General features: G+C 40.5%; 1 protein-coding gene across 1 annotated transcript; it reads right to left on the bottom strand.

Moving 5' to 3' along the window:
• Window positions 1-5,151: 5,151 nt before the first annotated feature.
• PRR18 (proline rich 18) lies at window positions 5,152-7,727 on the bottom strand. Its single transcript, XM_027843559.1, has one exon. It carries the CDS (start codon window positions 7,556-7,558, stop codon window positions 6,533-6,535), a length of 1,026 nt encoding a protein of 341 aa, XP_027699360.1. The 5' UTR covers window positions 7,559-7,727; the 3' UTR covers window positions 5,152-6,532.
• Between the last annotated feature and the right edge of the window lie 11,980 nt (window positions 7,728-19,707).

Here is a 19,707-nt window from a genome sequence, read left to right as displayed (position 1 = left end):
TGATTCTTCAGAGACTGTGGTGCTCTATGATTCACAAACTTATGATACTAACAGGCTAGTAAAGTTGAGTATGGCTGGCCAGTTGCTATTTTTGCCCTTTGAGTTTTGCTGTATTTGTCCTCCATTAGATGAAAACATTCACAAAGGCAAGAACATATCTTCTATTACTGCTCCAGTATCCGCCGCAATGTTTATTCAATAATGCAGATGCTAATTTTTTTGGAAGGGGGTTGGTAGCCTTAGAGAGAAAATAATGGTGAAATACACTCTTAAATGACATTAAAAAAGGGGGGAAACTTTTATTTTTAACCATGATCTCCCTGGTTTATGCCTTAAAGAGTCATCTTTAGAAGACTGTAAATTAAAGTTGTTGATCTGCACCAGTGGAGGATATCTCCACACTAGGAGTTCTAAACTCTGATGAAATAACAAATAAAGACCAAAAATCCCAACAATACGCTAGGGTACCTTTTAGCCCATTGAAAACAGATGGGAGTCTGAGCTCATCTTGAAATCTTAAAGGTCAAAGGAACTAACCTTCCTTTCTTTGAAATGGCAGCCAAAGAAATTCAGTCTTTTAAAGTCCTTCTGTTGGCTTCATTTTGTGCTACAAAATGCCCAGGGCCAGACTGGAGAGTTGCATTTAAATTTTTGAGGTTGCAAAGTCATGTATAACAATCATAGGAAATATACTTCTCATGAAAATGACAGCATATTATATGTGTTCATTTTAATGGGGAAATAATCCCTGTTTACAATAAAAGCCAACATCATATTCAAAGACTCTTTGGAGACAGAGTCATGGTTAGGCAGTGAGGTAGTCAACGTCAGCCACTAAAAGCATCCTATAACTGCTCTGACCACAAAACATGGCTGAAACTGAATCTGCAATGTTAAGTGTGGCTTTGAGGGTAGGAAAGAGTGGCATAGCAGCCAATTTGCTAGCTTTTGTGCCTCTAGTTTTCTATGAGTGACTTTACAGGGAAGAGAGATCCCATTATGATATACCTTGTCATATCTTGGATTCAGTTATACTCCAGGTGAAACCATGCTTCCCATGTATATGGTATACATACACACATAGTAGGCATGTGATAAATGTTTATCTACTATGACTATGTCACCTTTTTAAATTGTACTAATAGCTGATTTTACTATCACATTTTAAGGTTTACAAAACACTTTACATTATCCCATTTGATCCTGATAATAACACCTGAGATGGATACTCCAAATATAATTTTTTTCAATTTCAGTCACCTTCCAGTAGCCAGTTAGGTGGCATAATGGGCAGCTGGGTGGTGAAGAGAATGGAGCGCCAAGCCTGGGGTCAGGAAGATACATCTTTGTGAGTTAAAATCCGGTCTCAGACATTTAGTAGACGTGTGGCCCTGAGCAAGTTACTTGACCCTGTTTGCCTCAGTTTCCTCATCTGTAAAAATGAGCTGGAGAAGGAAATGACAAAACCACTCTAGTATCTTTGTGAAGAAAACCCCGAATGGAGTCATAAAGAGTCAAACATCACTGAAACAACTGAACAAGAAGTGATAGAATGTACAGAGTGCTAGATTTAGAGTCAGGAAGACCTATGTTTGAATCCTGCCTCATTTATTAGCTGTGTAACCCTGGACAAGGCACTTAACTTCTCTCAGGCTCAATTTCCTCATCTGTAAAATGGGGATAATAGCACAGATTCCCCAGGGTTATTGTAAGGCTCAAATGAGAAAATATATGTAAAGTGCTTTGTAATGCTTAAAGCAGTATATAAATGCTAACTATCAGTAGCTATCAGTAGTCTGTTAACCTGTGTGTATTAAGGGAAGGGGAATGGAATAAGTATGTAAGTACCTACTATGTGCCAGGCATTGTGCTAAGTGTTTCACAATATTATCTTTTATCTTACTACAACTATTATCTTTTATCTTATTACAACTATTATCTACTATTTTGACCCTCACAACTACCCTGTGAGGTTAATGCTATTATTATTATTCCCATTTTACAGTTGAGGAAACTGAGGCAGACCTAGGTAAGTGATTTGCTCAGGATCACGGAGGTAGCAAGTGTCTAAGGTCAGATTTGAACTCAGATGTTCCTGATTTTAAGTCCGATGCTCTACTTACTTTACCACCTCAGTATCTCTAAGTGTCTTTATTAAGCACTGCAATGCAAGGCACTGTAATAATAACAATGACAATGAACAAATAGTAGAGCTTACTAGGTGCCCGGGACTGTGCTAAGTGCTTTACAATCATCTCCTCAATTGATCCTGGGAGGAACAATCCTGGGAGGTAGGCAATATTATTGTCTCCACATTACAGTTGAGGAAACTGAAGCAAAACAATTTGCCCAGGATCACACTGCTAATAAGTGTCTGAAGCAGGATTTGAACTCAGTTTTTTCCTGACTCTGGGGCCGGCACTCTATCCACTGTACCACCTCACTGCTTCTAAGTTCCTTTATTAAGTGCCTTCTATAGGCCAGGCACTGTGCTAAGTGCTGAGGATACAAAGAAAGTGGAAAAAACAAACAAACAAACAAACAAACAAAAAAAACTATCCCTTCTTTTCAGGAACTCATAGCTTAATGGGGAAAGCCAACATGCAAGCAACTTGTACAAACAAGATATAGACACGATAAATTGAGGTTGTATCCATTTTACAGATGGTGAAACAGAGTAAGCAGTGTGCTGCAGGAGAAATAACACTGAATTTGGCATCAAAGGACTTGGGTGCGAATCTCAGCTCTACCATCTGACCTTTGTCAAGTTTCTTCTCCAGGCCTTGGTCTCCTCATCTGTAAAATGAAGAGCTTGGATAAAATGAGAGGTTCCTCTCCTCTTTATCTATGTATGATCCTAGGCTTTCATAGTAAGCACTTTATCCATAGTCTCACAGTCAGGCATTATCAAAGGTAGGATTCAAACCTGGGTCTTCTTGGTTCCAAATACAACAAATACTCATCCCTAAACCATACTTTTTCTTTAATACAGAAAACAGTTAGGTTTTCTGTAGGTGCTGTTCTCATTTCCCGACAACAGCATCCTAGAAAAGAGTTCCAGTAAAATAACATTACCATTTTGTACATAGAAAATTCCATCACAGAATAACTCAAAGCACCTTAGCCTTTCTCCTAGTTTTCAACATTTTTTGGAAGGTAACCTAGAAAATTTTATTTACAAATGAACCTATGGTTCAGAAGGAGGGACCTAAAAACAACTCAGTAGCCTGGGGGTGTCTAGAAGTAGACTCTATCAGTGATAGAGACCTTTATTGGGTTTTTTTTTTCTATTGGGACCCACTGAAGCACAAAGGGTAAAAATAGACACAAAAAGGTCATCTGGTTTAGTCCAAGTAACCTCAGTTTACCAATGAGGACACTCTCCTGAAGTTACGTATCCAGTTACAACACTAGGAGTCAAGTCTCCTGTATCCCAGAATGCCAAAATTCTCTTTATACCACATTATTTCTAAAGGATCACTTAAGTAAAAAGTAATCTGATTTAGTTAGCTTGCTGTTGTCTTTTTTAAAAGAGAGAACTACAGGGGCAGCTAGGTATCGCAGTAGATAGAGCACCGGCCCTGAAGTCAGGAGGACCCGAGTTCAAATCTGGCTTCAGACCAAACACTTGACACATTCTAGCTGTGTGACCTTGGGCAAGTCACTTAACCCCAATTGCCTCACCAAAAACAAACCAAAAAAAAAATAAAAGAGAGAACTGCAGTATAAAACTTTCTACAAAATATCTGCTTCTAAAACTAAAAATGGGAAAAAACAAATCATTGGACTGAAAAGCATAAAACATAGGCTTGAGTCTCAGGTCCACAACTTTTTAGCTGTATAACCATGTATAAAATTAATTTAATCTCCCTGATTCTCATTTTCCACAACTGTAAAATGGGAATGGTGTAAAATTTTCACTTTCTACCTCAGCAGATTGTTGTAGAGAATAAATGAGATAATGTAAACAAAGGCTTTGTAACTATGCTTTGCTATACAGATGTATATTGTTGTTACTGTTCAATAAACAGAATATATGCACATATTTTAATTTGATATCTTGAATTGTTCAGGGAGTGAGAGAGAAGAAAATGGGAAATTATGTATAGAGGGAAAACGGAAAGAAAAAAAAAACAGAAAAACCACCAAGACAAGCAAAAATACATGTGGAGGAAAATATAGAAACAAACATGGAGAGACACAAGAGATAAAGAGACACAGGCTTTCACCGAAAATCAATCTCATTTTAAAGCACGTCAGGATATTGCTGTTTGCACTTTTTACTATTACATTTTTACAACTATAAGGCATAAATGGAACATTACTCATTGACACCTGCTAAACTATCTGTATAAAATTAAGGTGATGCTGGATCTGATCCACAGCATAGAGGCTTTGCATCCCCAAACTACACGATCAACTCATTCTTAACATGGCCCTTAGGTCCTAGACTCAGTTTTCCTCCACAATCACAATAGTTGTGAAAATGTTTGTTTGTTTGTCTAGAGTTGCATTTAGGAGTTAAAAAATCTTGATCTGAATGCTGAATTTGTCCCAGGGCTATTGAAACACGCATTTTAGGAAAGGAACTTTATGTGTCTTGTCTCTTACCCAAACTAGATATACTTCACATTGTATTTGCAAAATAACCTGAAACTGTTCAGTTGAGAAAGGTTTTACTTTTAAGAGACCTGAACCTCATTTTCACAGGCAATGGACCTACATAACTTAGCAGGTGGTTGATGCACTGTTCACTAATTCACTATTAATTCAATATTTCATGTCTTATGTCTAATACTATTTGGAGCTGATCCCTTATCTTGAAAGATCAAAGCAAAGATTCCTACTGTAATTTTTTTTTAAGTTCAAAAAAATAAAAATATGGTTCTAGTTTAAAACACAGAGAAGGCTTACAACATTATTTTTAAAATGATATGAAACTTGTTATTGTTAAAGTTTTATAAATGAGTCAGATGTTGAAGAAAAACATTCTATTGGTCTTACATTATCCAGGCCTTATCTAAGTACTCACACTTTATTGCCTATTTTAAAGTGAAGTGTATTAAAATGCTAAAAATGTATATACATAGCTATATATTAGACATAAACCTCCAATTGGGAAGTGAGAATGTATGGCCATTGAAACACAAAGCTATTTAACCATTTATTCAAATAATAAATAGAAATGTTCTTTTTGAATGTTATATACAAATGTACAAAGCCACTATGATATTTACACAGTGATTAAAAATACTAAAAACACATACACAATGCTTCCTCCCCTCCCACCCCTAATTTATTCTCCAAATAAATTTCTCCACCAGACCAGAACATTTTGTCCTGTGTCCTGGTACAGCTGAGTGCATTTTTTCCTTCCCCATTTGGTTACCCTTTCCCCCCTAGCACAAAAGATATTTTGTGAGCACTTCAAATAAAGACTATGGTCTTAACAAAAGCTGACCCCTCTTCCCCCTCCCTCCTGAGTCCAGTGCTTGAAAACAATTCCAGTAACTGTGTTTCAGGAAAGACATGTGTGTGCACAGCATACAGAAAGGACAGCTAAGAGGAGAGAACAAAGCGATGATGAATCACCTGTTGTATGTCAACAAAGTAACATATCCGTTAAAGCATTCATTTACCATAGTCTATTATTTCCAGGGGGTGGAGGGTGGGGATGGGGGTTATATCCCTGTTCTCATCAGAGGTGGATTTGCCTTTGAATTTCCAGGATCTCCAATGCCTCCCCACCCCCATCTTTCCAGTTTCTGGTGAAAAACAAAATCTAGATGGATCAGATGTAAAGAGATTCAGCACCAGCTATCCGATTAACCCAAGTCCAGCAACAGGCTTCTCGGAAGAGGAAGAAATAAAAATGTCATTCAGAGCCAGCTTCCAGTTACCTAAGTATCTCTCATATGCACACTGCTCCCAGATCTCTCCCAGAAACTAGACTCTTAAAATCTGGCTTCAGCACAGGGCTTCAAATGCTCTACAAGACTGTTTCATCTACAACGAAACATAAAGTCGAATCACAAACCAAACTCCAAGGGTTAGTCAGAGAAGAGGTTGACTGTTTCTTTTCAACCCTTCTAGTTTCTGGTCGCTAAGCAAGAAGCAGTGGGATGGATAAATGAACCTTTGTGGTGGGGTTTCAAAGCATTTTGGGAAACCTGCTGATTTTTAACTCCGGAAACAGCAAAAAGGAACAGTGGGCTCCACAGGGCAGGAAGACTGGTGCAGAATGCTAATGCCAAGGGCAGATATTCAAAAGATGAAGGAAAGCGAATAAATCTATGTCAGGAGAAATAAGGGGGCAGAGTATTGCTACCGCTGACACCTTGGGCTGAGGAAAATGTGTGCATGGTGTATGAATAGTAAGCAGTCTGGTTGGGGACAGAGAATTAGGAAGAACACTGAGATATAGAAGTTTCAGTCCTAGTGAGGCATACCTGTGGCTTTAACCCTCAAATCCCACACTTACTCAAAACAGGGAAGTAAGGGTAGGGTGGAGCATCTATCTCCTGATACTGCCTCAGAGGGTGCCCAGATGGGGCAGGGTCTCCAACTTCTCAGCCCTGTCTCTGGTGGCTGCAGCATTCTCCACACCCCTTAACCATTCAGTACACTTCCTCACTAGGCCCTCATCCACTGCCTCAGCTTCCTCCTCATATTCTACATCATCATACTTATGATGCTCATTCAGGAGAGAGATCTTCAGCAAGGTTCGTAAGTCTCCACTTCCCAGGTGCCCTCCTCTGGAGGTGGTGGTTAGGGGTTGCATGGCACCAGAAAGAAGTTGGGGTTGGGACTGTGTGGGGCGGCGGCTAGTGCTCCCAAAGCCACCAACTGGGGTGCTACCAGCGCCGCTAATGGCAATGCCCTTACGTTGGCCTGATGTGGTACCCATGGCTCCAGCTTTGCTCCGGGGGCAAGAGGATAAGAGGCGTTTGGTGTCTGCAGCTGGCGAAGGGAAGGGTCTGCGTTGCCGTGCTAGTAGCTGCTTCTCCAGGTTGCGCCTCTGGATCACCAAAATTGCCTCTGGGGTCAGGCTCAAAGAGAATCTCACAGCCTCCTCCTCCCCACTGCTGGTGCCAGCCCCTGGTCCTGGCACAGTGGACCCGCCAGCTGCCAGGCTCTCACAGGAATGGGCCAGCCCAGGCACAGTGCAGGTGGCAGGGAGCAGCGGGCGGGTTGGGGGGGAGGTGGTCGCAGAGGCAGGAGCTAGGGATTGCTGAGTGGGGCGCAGTGGGGGCTGTGGCTGAGTCCTGCTGGCTGCTGGGCCTGGGGTTCTCCTAGCCAGCTGTCTCTTCAGTGTTGCCGATGGCCAGGAGCTTGAGAGGAGCATCTCTGGCTTTTCAGAGGGCCGTTTCTTCTTTTCACCTCCAGCTGTTGGTGCCATGGAACCTGGGACCGGAGGAGCATGCACAGCGGTCTTCCTCTGGGTTGCAGGCTTCTTTGGCAGCTCCCGAGGAGCCGTGGCACTGACAGTGGGAGGTGTCGGAACCCCGGGGACCTGCTGCTGTTGCTGCTGCTGCGGCTGAATCGGTGGAAAAGGCATGTTTGCTGCTGGGCTGCTGCAATATGAAAAGGAGGGGTCCCTTTCTTAGTCACTAGTGCAAAAGAGGAAGAAAGGTCTCTCCGGCGGATTCCTGCAGTGCCTTGCTGTCCTTTCCATCTGTTGCCGAGACTCTTCTTGGCTCTATCCTTCCTTCCCCTCCCTCCCTCCCTGCACGCTCCCTCTCTGTCCAACAGCAGCGAGATCACAGCTCTTTAGATCCTCAGTTACCCAGGGGCGAGCCCAGGTACTGCAAGCGAGAGGTGGAGCAGCCCTCCTAGTCAAATCCGTAGCTCCGGAACCTCAGTAGGTGGCGGAGGCTTCAATTCCCGTGGGAAAGCTCAGCCAAGGCACCCAGCAGGCAGTGAGAAAGTGCCACCTCTCTGCCTCGCTCAGGCTGAATGAGACGCGCTGGGATGGGCTGGGAAGAGGAGGAGAAGGGAGGAGGGAGGAGGAAGAGGAAGAGAGAAGAGGAGGAGGGAGGAGAAAACAGGGAGGAGGAGAGCGGGAGAGGAGGGGAAAAGGGGGGCGGGGGAGGGGAAGAGCAGGGGAGGGGAAGAGCAGGGGAGGGGAAGAGCAGGGGAGGGGAAGAGCAGGGGAGGGGAAGAGCAGGGGAGGGGAAGTGGAAGGAGGAGGAGCCCCGAATACGAGTGTTGGTAAAAGGGCTAAGCACCCAGAAGTCCTGGTGTAGTATTTGGCCGCTCACATGAACCGAACTGTTGAATGAATACCTGCTACCGGGGATGGTGGGAGAAGAGGTGGTTGAGTGGGATAAAATACAAGTCACACGCCCCAAGGGGAAAACATTGGCAGACGAAGGCAACTGCTCTTCACAACCCAAGCTAATGACTGAAGCAATGATAAAGCAGGGTGGGAGGGGTCCTTAGAAAGGCCGGGCTCCGTTCCTGGGTTCTCTAATGAGTCCTTGAGTGTTTTGGAAGAAGTCCTCCTTAATTACCCAAAATCTTGAAAAAGGTGGGAGGAGAGGTACTGTCAAGCTGTTATTGCATCAGAGTTTGGTGTCATGGGGGAAAAAAATAAAGTAAGTTTTTTTTAATGGTTTGCGATTTATTGGAGTAATAACGTGGGAGGAAATATTCAGTCTGAGTAATTAACCTTTTGATTCCACTTTTATGTTCAAATCAAGTCGTTTCATTATTTAAATGCATCAGCATCAATACATGGCAAAAAATAGTCTAGTTCTGTTGCTGTGTGGTGTAGATAAAGATAGATAAAACATTTATTAATCACTGTGTCCCAGGCTAAGGGGAAAGCACTGATTGGGAGTCAGAGAACGTAGATTCAAATCCTGGCTCTACCACTTGCTATCCATGTGACCTTAGAGATTAGCACAGTGCCTGGCACACAGCAGGTCATTAATAAATGTTGACTCATTGATGGACCTTGGGGAAGTGGCTTATCCTGTCTGGGCTTCAGTATCTTCATCTGTAAAATAAGGGGATTAGACTTGTTGACCTCTAAGGTCCTTCCAGCCCTCAGTCTGAAATCCTACTATCACCTGCTGTCATCCATATGATTGTTCACTATCGTGGTTTTATTGAGTACCTATTATGTGCAATGAAGTAGACTGAATAGAGAGGGTAATAGAGCCCACAGGATCACTATAAGGAAAGCAGTTTATGAAAATGAGATGTTCACTCTTCTCTTCTCTCTGTACAGAGGTCAGATATTATGGGTAAAGAACGTTGCATATGTGGGCAGACAAAATGTCCGATAGTTTGGTTTATTATTTCTCTTTGTTACAAAGAAGAATTTAGTGCAATGTGGGGTGGGGAGCATACCTATAAGGAAATGACTGACTAAAGGGAAAAGGCATTAATGAGGCTTGGTTTTTATTTTTTTAAGTGAGTTATTTTAGGTGGCCTGAATCTGTGATTTCATCAGTTCAGGAGGTTTCTCAGTATGGAAATTCCCTCCACCAACAGAGATGAACAACTCCTATGTGACTTAAAATCTTAGAGGGTTAGATTCAGTGTCTGGAGGGAGCACTGAGAGGTTAAGTGCTTTACCCCTGATCATGTGACTAATAAGAACTAGATGGAGAATTTTAACCGAGGCCTCCCCAATGCCAAAGCTATCTCTATCTATGCTCCACAGCCTACACCATGCTACCTCTCATCATTATTATTTCATGAGATAAAATCTTGCTTGGAGTTTACATTGAAGGTGTAGGGATACAATCTCTGTGAGAAAACAAGAGAACAATTACTCAGCAGTGCATTAACGACTTCAAAATGATAGACAAGGAGAAACCATGTAATTAGGCTGTGGGTTAGGAGGCAGACATTGGAGAGAACTAGGAGATAGAAATCCATATATGAAGTGCAACCATGCCTTGTCTTAAAGATATAGAAGGTGTGGCTATGACTGGCCCACTGCCTGGCACATAAGAAGATCTCAATATTTGTTGAATAAATATCGTGTAGCTGATATTGGGTGAGGGGAGATACTATTGAGAGAAGCTGGAAATTTTTAGGAGTCAAAGTCAAGTCATCCATGAACATGTTGAAGTCACACAGAATCATGGTATCATGGAAAAGAGGCACAATGTTTCACTCATGTATTTGTATCCCCAGTTCCTAGAAGAGCACCTGGCACATAGTAAGAGCTTAATAAATTATTTTTTTGATTGATTAACCAGATAGTTTAAAGCATTCAATATGCATAGCACCTACCATGTGCCAAGCACTGTGCTAGGTGCTGGGAATAGAGAGACAAAAATGAGTCCCAGCTTCCAAGGAGTTTACAGAGGAGGAAATATGTATGTGTGTGTGTGTTTATGTGTGTATATATATATAATATGTGTGTATTGTGTATACATGTATGTGTATTTATGTACAGATATACATACATACACATGTGTATATACATATCTTTGTTTCCATATGTACATATATACATACATACAAGATACATACAAAGTAGATACAAGGTAATCTGAGAAGGTAAGGCACTAGGCAGGTGGGGAGGACCAGGACTTACTTTCTACATAAGGTAGAGCTTCAGCTGGATCTTGAAGGAAACTAGGCAAGTAAGGCATGACAGACAGCTAGTGAAAATGCCCAGATGAAGCATTCTGTGTAATAGGAAATGAATCTCTGGGCAATAATGTAATAATAATAGCTAACATTTATATAGCGCTATATGCCAGACACTGCTAAGCGCTTTACAATTACTATCTCATTTGATCCACACAATAAACCTTTGAGGTAGGTGCTATTATTATCCCCATTTTACAGATGGGGAAACTCAGGGTCACACAGCTAGCAAGTGTCTGAGGCCAAGTCTGAATTTAGGTCTTCTTGACTCCAAGTTGGTGCTCTATCCATTGCACCACCTAGCTGCCCAATAGCCCACAGTGAGAGTGATTAAAATAGAAGTAAATAAATGACAGACTTCAAATGAGAAGAAGCTGAGAATAGTGTCTTGATGACTGAAAGTGACAGTGAAGAGAGAGAATCAGGGGCACCACCTCCACTGCCACCCCCTCCCTTCCCATGTGGGGTGGCAGGGGTTACCTTTGGGGGTGGGAGGAAGGACAGCATGGCAGTGGTTTCTGTTGGAGCTAGGAGGGAGAGAGAAGAATTTAGAAATAGGTTTAGGACAAAGGAAAGTTTGCTCTTAATGAAATGGGGTAGGGGGCAATAGAGAGAAAGGGGGGAATCATCAAAGAGATATTATAGAGGTAGAACAAGAGAGAACTGAAGAAGTCTGAGATGATCCAACATCATATAGGCCACATTAATAGATGCACATGTCTGCATGTGCACACACATGATATATACTAAATATATATACACAAAATACATACATATAACATACTAAAAAAGTAAATTGCAAACTACGTAAGTACAGAAGTCACATTCCCATACTTAGTATTCATTCTGAATAGGGAAGGCCTAAAAAATTGGGGGCAGGGAAAATCCTTACAATAAAGGGAACTACATTCCCGACCACCAGGATATTTTCTTCCTGCATCTTATATCTCTTTGTAGGGGCTGGGCAAATATGAGGGTTCAGGTGGGGGCAGCAGTAGTGGGTTATAAAGAAGACTAAAACAGAGTAGGAGGCAGAAGGAATTCAGAGTAGGGTCTCTGAGGAGCTACCATGGTCTGCTGAGAAGTAAAGTTGGACCTATTAACCTCCCCATTCTTCTCCTCATTCCCCAGTAGACACCAGAACCTGAAAGAATCGCTCCTTCCTCTTGCACTCAGAAAAGAGACAGCCACTACCGAAGCATTCTAGCATCTCCAGCTGTATCTCTAGGGTATAGGAGTCCAAGCAGAGGTGACAATGGGTCTCCTCAGTGGCCTTCTGTGCAGAAGGCTTCCTAGAGGTGGAGGTATAAGCCCTTGGCCGCTGGTGCTGATACTCAGAACGCTTCATCCGTTGCTAGCACTGTTGGAAAAAAAGACGAAAAGACCAGAGTTCAAAGTTAGAAGCAAATCACTGCAGTGGAGTTTCTTCCTCCCTTTAACTGCATTTGAATGCAACATGTGACACGCCCCATTACTGAGACTCACCAGAAGAATGTTCAGATAATAAAATTTACTTCTTGCAGAGGCTAAGAGGGGAATATAAATGAACTGGAAACAAGAAAGATGGCTGAATTTGACTATTATTCTTGCAGGATTGTGTAGTAGAGCAAATACTAAATCCAAGAAGCCAAATCCAGAAAAGTGGTAACCATTTCTTTCATTGAAAGGGAGGAGTAAACAGCTGATACTAGATTACTTTATAATTAGCCTGAGTTTTAGAGCCACATTTCTTATGGAACTGCTTAGGACAAGAACTGACTCTTAAAATATGCTATTTCTTTTCATCCTGAGATCACGAAATTAAGTATCTAAATAAAAGGATTTGGTTTTTGTCCAGTTACCATTCTTTTCAGGAAAATCCCAATGTGGAAATTCCACCTAATGAACATGCCTGAAATTCTTCTGTAATTTATAATCTTACAGAGTAGCCTAGGGGCACCAACAGTACTGTAAGCAATTTGCCCACAGTGATACAACTAATAATTTCAGTGGCAGGACTTGAATTCACCTCTTCATAACTCCAAGGTCTGCCCATCTATCCATTATACCACACTCCCTCTCATCTAAAAGGTATCACTTGAAAAATAAATTTATTTTTCATTTTGTTCTCAAACCTTTTTTTTGACATTCTATGGTTTTCAAATTTTCCTCCTTTAATAGAAAAACTATTTTAAAAATCACTACAAGTTACTCAGAGATAAGTTTGCATTCTATCACAAATTAAGTCAAGTTTATAATGATAAGTTACTAATAATAGCTAACATTAATATAGCACTTACTATGTGCCAGGCACCATGCTAAGTGCTTTACAATTATTATCTCATTTGATCCTCTCAACAACTTTGGGAAGTAGAGGTGTATCTATCTACTGGGCCACCTTCGTGCACCTGCTGTTTATCCTTCATTTTTGAAGAGGACCAATGACAGCATGGGTAATGTCTTGACTTGCTTCTGAATTGGATTTAAGTGAGGCAGAGTTGCACGAAGTTGTCAGCCTCTCTCTCTCTTCCAGAGTCACTGAATTCCAATGGCAAGACAAAAGTCAGGATGACTGGTGATGGCCTGGGATGCAGTAGATAACCGTGGTGTCTTTGATGTTTGACCAAACTCTAAGCTCTCCACAGAGCCATAGAAACAAATTGTTCTCATCTGCCAATTCTTCTGGGGGAAGTCTTCACATACGTAGGGTAGACATCTCCTAACTCATGGACAGGTTTGAGACCTGTCAGTTGCCTTCAAGCTGGTTTAGCATGTCTGTCGAAATTGTTTACTGGGGTGTGTCTGCTGCACATGCTACAGCTTGGAACAAATTATTCTTATCTGCCCATTCCACCAAGGATAGACTTCTCATGCTTGGGGTGGACATCTCTCTAACTCACTGACAGGTTTGAATTGCCCCCATAATAATGCTAAAGTAAGTTTATATATAAAGGGTTTTAAAAAAGATTTTCCAGAAGAATTCTAATATAAAAAGATAATTACATACAGAAAGCATTTCACTCTCCAATAACAAAGCACACAAAAGATTTGGAATTCAGGTAATATCTCCCTATTCAACTGAAACCAAAGAAGAACATAGTGACTGTAAATGGTAATTGCTGGAATTACAAGTTATTCAAGCTTCTAGAACAATGATCCCATTTTATTTTTTTTTTAAGAAAGGGCTGTGTTACGGTGCCTGAATTTTTATTATCTATCACACAAAATAAAACTGTGATGCTAAAGGAAACATTATTGTTGTTCAATCTGTCATTATTAAAGTTCCATGGAGTCCTGGTCGTAGCTTCTAGCAGCCACAGTGGTATGACAGGGGAGTTTCCAGCTTAAGTAGAGAAGATCAGAGACCAAGCTAAAGACAGAGCCAAGTAAGAAGAAAAAGAAACACAAACCTTCTACCCCTAGATCTGAGGTTGGTCCCCATTTTGTGTCACGGACTTTTCTTCAGCAGCCTGGTGAAGTCTATGGACACCTCCTCAGAATATTAATTTTTTAAATGCACAAAATAAAGTAGAGAAAGTACAAAAGAAACCAATTACATTGACAAAGTTATCATAATTTTTAAAAAAAAGTTCATGGACTCCCAGTTAAACTTCACCCTGGCCTAGACCTCTACAAGTCACCCAACTCATGGAATTCATGAAGAGAAAGATTAGTTTGCTCCTCTACATTACAATCCTGTTCCTCATTAAAGGTCAAATCCAAGGAAGAAGTTCAGGGGTGAACTTTATCAGCAATGAGGTTTCAATTAGGTATTAAGTACCCATGAACTACATCCTCAAAGGATTTGACATCTTATTAAGGAGATATCATCACTGTAAGAAAAGAGCCCTCACAAATGGCCCATTGGGGCTTTTTGGAGTAGAGAATTTCACACTTGGGCCCACAGAAATACCTGTGTGCAACCTCTTTATTATACAATTACCATTTCATGATTTGGAACTATATAGCTAGGTGGCACAGTGGATAGAGCACCGGGCCTGGAATCAGGAAGATTCATCCTCATGAGTTCAAATCTGACCTCAGACACTTACTAGCTATGTGACCCTAGGCAAGTCACTAAAGCCTGATTGCCTCAGTTTCTCATATGTAAAATGAGCTGGAGAAGGAAATGGCAAACTACTTCAGTATCTTTGCCAAGAAAATCACAAATGGGGTCATGGAAAGTCAAACGTTACCACAACCTTCCCTAAAAATATATAAAATTTATTATGGGAAGCAATGTAGTTTTATGGAAAGAATGCACTATTTTCACCTGTGTGACTTTGGGTAAGTCAAGTTATAAGGTCTCTTGGCTCTTGTTTTCTGAAAAACAAGAAAGGTGGGAGTAGGTGATCTCTAAGGCTCCTTTTAGGTCCATGGATCGTAAATGAGATTAAACAATTTTCTGGATGTTCTGGGTTAAACAATTTTATACATTGTTAAGGCATCAGATCTGTGAAGATCAGAATTTAAACACTGTTTTTAAAATTAAAAGGTCAAACTTTCCTCTGTGAACCATGAATTTAGACATACTTGACCAAAAATCTTTAATTTATATGTGAATCATCTTTAAAGCTGTCTAGGAAAAAAAAAGAATTGGTTATATAGTGTAGCAGAGAAAGAGTACATATTTTATTAAAAATAACTATGCCTAGTATTTATTCTAAATTTTTATTTAAATTTACATTTTTATTAATACTTTTTGTTTTTACATATCCCAATATAATCCTTTTCCCTCCTCTTCCCTGAATGACTATAATAATAAAAATAATTAACATTTACATAACACCTACTATGTACTAGGCACTGTGCTAAGCACTTTAGAAATATCACAAAAATTACAAATATTATCTCATTTGATCTTCACAACACCCCTAGGAGGTAGGTGCTGTTATGCTCATGCCCATTTTATAGCTGAGGAAACCGAGGCAAACAGAGGTTAAATGACTTACAGCTAGTAAGTGTCTAAAGCTGGATATGAACTCAGATCTAATCTGACTCCAAGGCCAGCATTCTATCTAGCCGCCTAATGACGATCAGGTAAGGTCTCTTATTGGTTGCTTTTATCAACCTAGCCCTTGGAGAGGCAGTTAGGTGGTTCAGTGGATAGAGTGCTGGGCCTGGAGTCAGGAAGACCCAAGTTCAAATCTGATCTCAGATACTATGTGATCCTGGGCAAATCACTTAACCACTGTTTACCTTAATCCACTGGAGGAAGAAATGGCAAACCGCTCCAGTTTCTTTGCCAAGAAAACCCTGTGGACAGCACGGTCCATGAAAACTAGAAGAGTTGGACGTGACTGAATAATAACTCCATAAAGAATTAAATGATACCATAAAATTTTATAGTTCCACGGTACCTTGTTGTTGTTCAGTCATTTTTAGTTATGCCTGACTCTTGGTGACCCCATTTAGGGTTTTCTTAGCAGAGATATTGGAGTGATTAGCCATCTCCTTCTCTAGCTCATTTTACAGACGAAGAAACAGAGGCAAACAGGGTTAAGTGACTTGTCCAGGGCCCCACACTAGTCAGTGTCTGAGGCTGGATTTGAACTCAGAAAGATGAGTCTTCCTGACTCCAGGTCAGATAAACTAGTCCAACTCCTTTACAGATGAGGAAACAGAGGCCTAGAGAAATTAAATGACTGTTTGCCCAAGTCATACAAGTATTAGGCAACATAGACAATTACAATCCAGGCCTTCCAACCCAAATCCAGAGTCACACTGTAGGGATTTAGCACTAATTCAATTCAGAACATTTATAACTATTTTAATTCAATAAACATTTGAAGAATTTAGCAATAACAATTAATAATTGCTTGTGCACAATTGCTGTAAATAGTTGGTTTTTCACTTTTTAAGCAGGACACATTTTACATGTCTTTGCAAATGCTGCTTACCTTGCTTGCCTACACACACACACACACACACACACACACACACACACACAACGTTTGACGGATTAATGACAGCTGAAGAGCCTGACAACAGAGATTTTAAGCTTTAGAAAATAACTGAAAGAACTCACATTTATAGAGTGCTTTACAGTTTACAAAGTGCCTTCCTTACAAACCAGTGAGGTTCACGTTGAAAGATTATCGCATTGTGCAGTTGAGGAAACAGGTTCAGAGAGTGGTGACTTACCCCCAATCACAAGGCTAGTGGCAGAATCAGTATCTGAATACAGATAAATTATTACACTTAACGCTTGTTATTTTGTTGTCATTGTTCAGTCGTGCTGGACTCTTTGTGATCCCATTTGGGATTTTCTTGGCAAAGATACTGCACTATTTCCTTCTCCAGCTCATTTTATGGAGCAGGAAACTGAGGCAAACAGGGTTAAATGACTTGCCCAGGGACACACAGCTAGTAAGTGTCTGAGGCCAGAATTGAGCTCAGGTCTTCCTGACTTCAGGCCCAGCACTCTATCCACAGCACCACATAGATATCCTCGTTATTTTTAGTTACCTGCATTTCTATGACTATTTCTGTAAGCAATGTGAAAAACTATCACCCAGGCATAATATTTTAATTTCCTAAGAGTCCGGACTATCATTTAGCACTCCTTTTGAGTTGGTATTTGTTGGCATCCATAGGGTATTCATGTTCTTTGCAGGAATGAATGCTCTACTTTTACCTACTTGAAAAGAGCCCTAATTCCACTGGTACATGGATCTGTAACCATAAAAACTATTTTCATTATAATCTGGGAAAACCAAAAACAGTGTCTCTTAGGGGGAAAGACTTTAATTGGTCAAAGGCCTCTTGGTTCTTGGGACTTCAGGCTATCAGTACTAATTTGATTTAGGCAGATTCCTCTGACTGATGAACAAACCCTTCTGCCCAAATCCTCCTAACCATCCACTTCAACCTTACCCTGACAGTATCCCACTTCCTATCTGCCCACCTCTTCCACTGTGCTCTCTGAAACTCCTGTTCCATAATTAACAAGCTTCCTTTCATTTTAGACCTCCACCACTTGAGACATGGTTTTTCGCAGTGACATCGCATCCCTGTCCACCCTTTTAAGAACTGGTTGCACTTTTTCTCATACCCCACTATTCACTGGTCCTGGTTGGGGAACTATAATATTCCTTACTCCCCACTGCAATCTCTAGACCTTCCCTCTACTATCATCACTTAGCAGCCTTTCCTCCTTTGAGTCCACTCTATCTAAACCAGATTCTGGTTGCCTCTTTCTCTCTCTCTATCCTAATTCCTTCCCTCATAACATGCTAAATGGAATGAAAGGATTTACCTTCGTATATGCTAATAATCAGGACTTCAACATACATGCCGAGATTCCCTCAAATGCCTTAACTTCCCACTTCCTCAAATCTATCCAATTCCCATGAGAGATTCCTTCATTCTACCTCAGCCAAACATAGGAATGGCCATACCCTGGATCTTGACATTACCAACAGCGTTCTAATCTCATGTTCAAGAACTTCAAAATTCTTTTTTTTCCAATCATACTTTATCATTCCATCTTTCACTTCACTTTACTAACTCTATTCTTTGTCTTCACCATGACGCTAATCCCTCTACTTCTCAGCAGCTTCCTAGGATATCACCTCTGCTCTAGTTACACCCACCCCATCCTTGATTTTCAACTTCCACCCTTTGGTGAACTAGGTTTCCCCAATTTCTTCTGAAAAATGTTCTCAGAGGATCCTTTTAGAGAAACATATTAATATGTTAATTATATATTATTGCTTATATAAAATATATAATTACATAATACATGAATATAAAATTATATGTAAATTACATTACAATTTACACTTGTACAGAGGTCTTTGTAATTATGAAATTCTTTTAACAAGCATGAGTACTTATTAAACTTTTATTAGATACAAAGCCCTATGCTGTAGACTAGGGAAACAAATACAAAAAACAAAATAGCTCTTTCTCCTCCAAGAGCTACTGTTGTTCTTGACCTGAGATCAGTGAACTTTTAAAAATATTTTGTTAACGGTATTTCAATATAATTGGTTTTCTTTGTAATTCTATGCAATAATATATATTTTAAATAGCTAGTATTTATATAGCACTTTAAGGTCTACAAACATTATTTCATTTGATCCTCACAACAACCTGGGGAGGGAGGTACTATTATTCCCATTTAATACATGAGGAAACTGAGTCAGAGGCTAAGTGACTTGCCCAGAGTCACACAGCTAGTGTCTGAGGCCATATTTGACATTGGGTCTTTTTGACTCCAAGTTCAACATTCTAACTAACGTTTCACTTAGTTGCCTACAATGTAGTTTGCTTTATGCATTTAAAAATATTTTTCTAAGACAGGGTCAATAAGCTTTCCTAGAATTGCCCAATACACACAGACACACACTCTATTAAAATAGAATTCCTATCTAGTAGGAAAGATGAGACCATATTTGTCCACCAGGGGTCGAGTCTAACCAAGGTCATAGCCCTATTTAATAAGAGGCCAAATGCTATCAGCACTCCCCCCAGAAGTTACTGAGCTTCAGCCAATAGCAGAAGGCCTAGTGATGCACATGCCAAGTGATCTCAGGTCTGACTACCTTTTTCCCCTTGCTCTGCCCTTAAGGCCCGTTGGCAACACTGCTGATCTCATTAATCTATAAGTCAAAAGTTCTCAAAATTTTTGATCTCAGGACCCCTTTGTACTCTTAAAAATTGAATACTCCTAAGAGTTTTTGTTTGTAGGGGTTAATTTATCAATATTTACTATATTAGAAATGGTAAATGTCTCCACATTATTATGAAGATAATTTTAACTTTGCTGACCTCCTAAGGGGGTCTCAGGAACCCACACCACATGTTGAGAACTGCTAATCTAAGAGTCAGGATATTTGTGAATATATACAATTAGACTCTGGCCCAGCTCCCCTCCACTAATGAAAAAACTCTGCTCTTTTTCCTATTCCTGCTATGCCTCAATGGAGTTTAATCATGTGAGAATTGTATCTATCTATATACATACATACACACACACACACACACATATGACAAAGGTAAAGAAATAGATATCTTGTGTGTGTGTGTGTGCGCGTGTGTGACAGAGTAGGGGGGAGGGGGGGAGAGAGAGAGAGAGAGAGAGAGAGAGAGAGAGAGAGAGAGAGAGAG

Source organism: Vombatus ursinus, unplaced genomic scaffold (genome assembly GCF_900497805.2).
Source record: "Vombatus ursinus unplaced genomic scaffold, bare-nosed wombat genome assembly UNPS02014923.1, whole genome shotgun sequence".
NCBI classification, from domain to species: Eukaryota; Metazoa; Chordata; class Mammalia; order Diprotodontia; family Vombatidae; genus Vombatus; species Vombatus ursinus.
Note: the sequence above shows the minus strand (reverse complement) of the source record. Positions and strands in the feature narration are given on the sequence as shown.

Coding starts and splice junctions, on each gene's coding strand:
- PRR18 (XM_027843559.1), bottom strand. CDS start 7,558: ATGCCTTTTCCACCGATTCAGCCGCAGCAGCAGCAACAGCAGCAGGTC.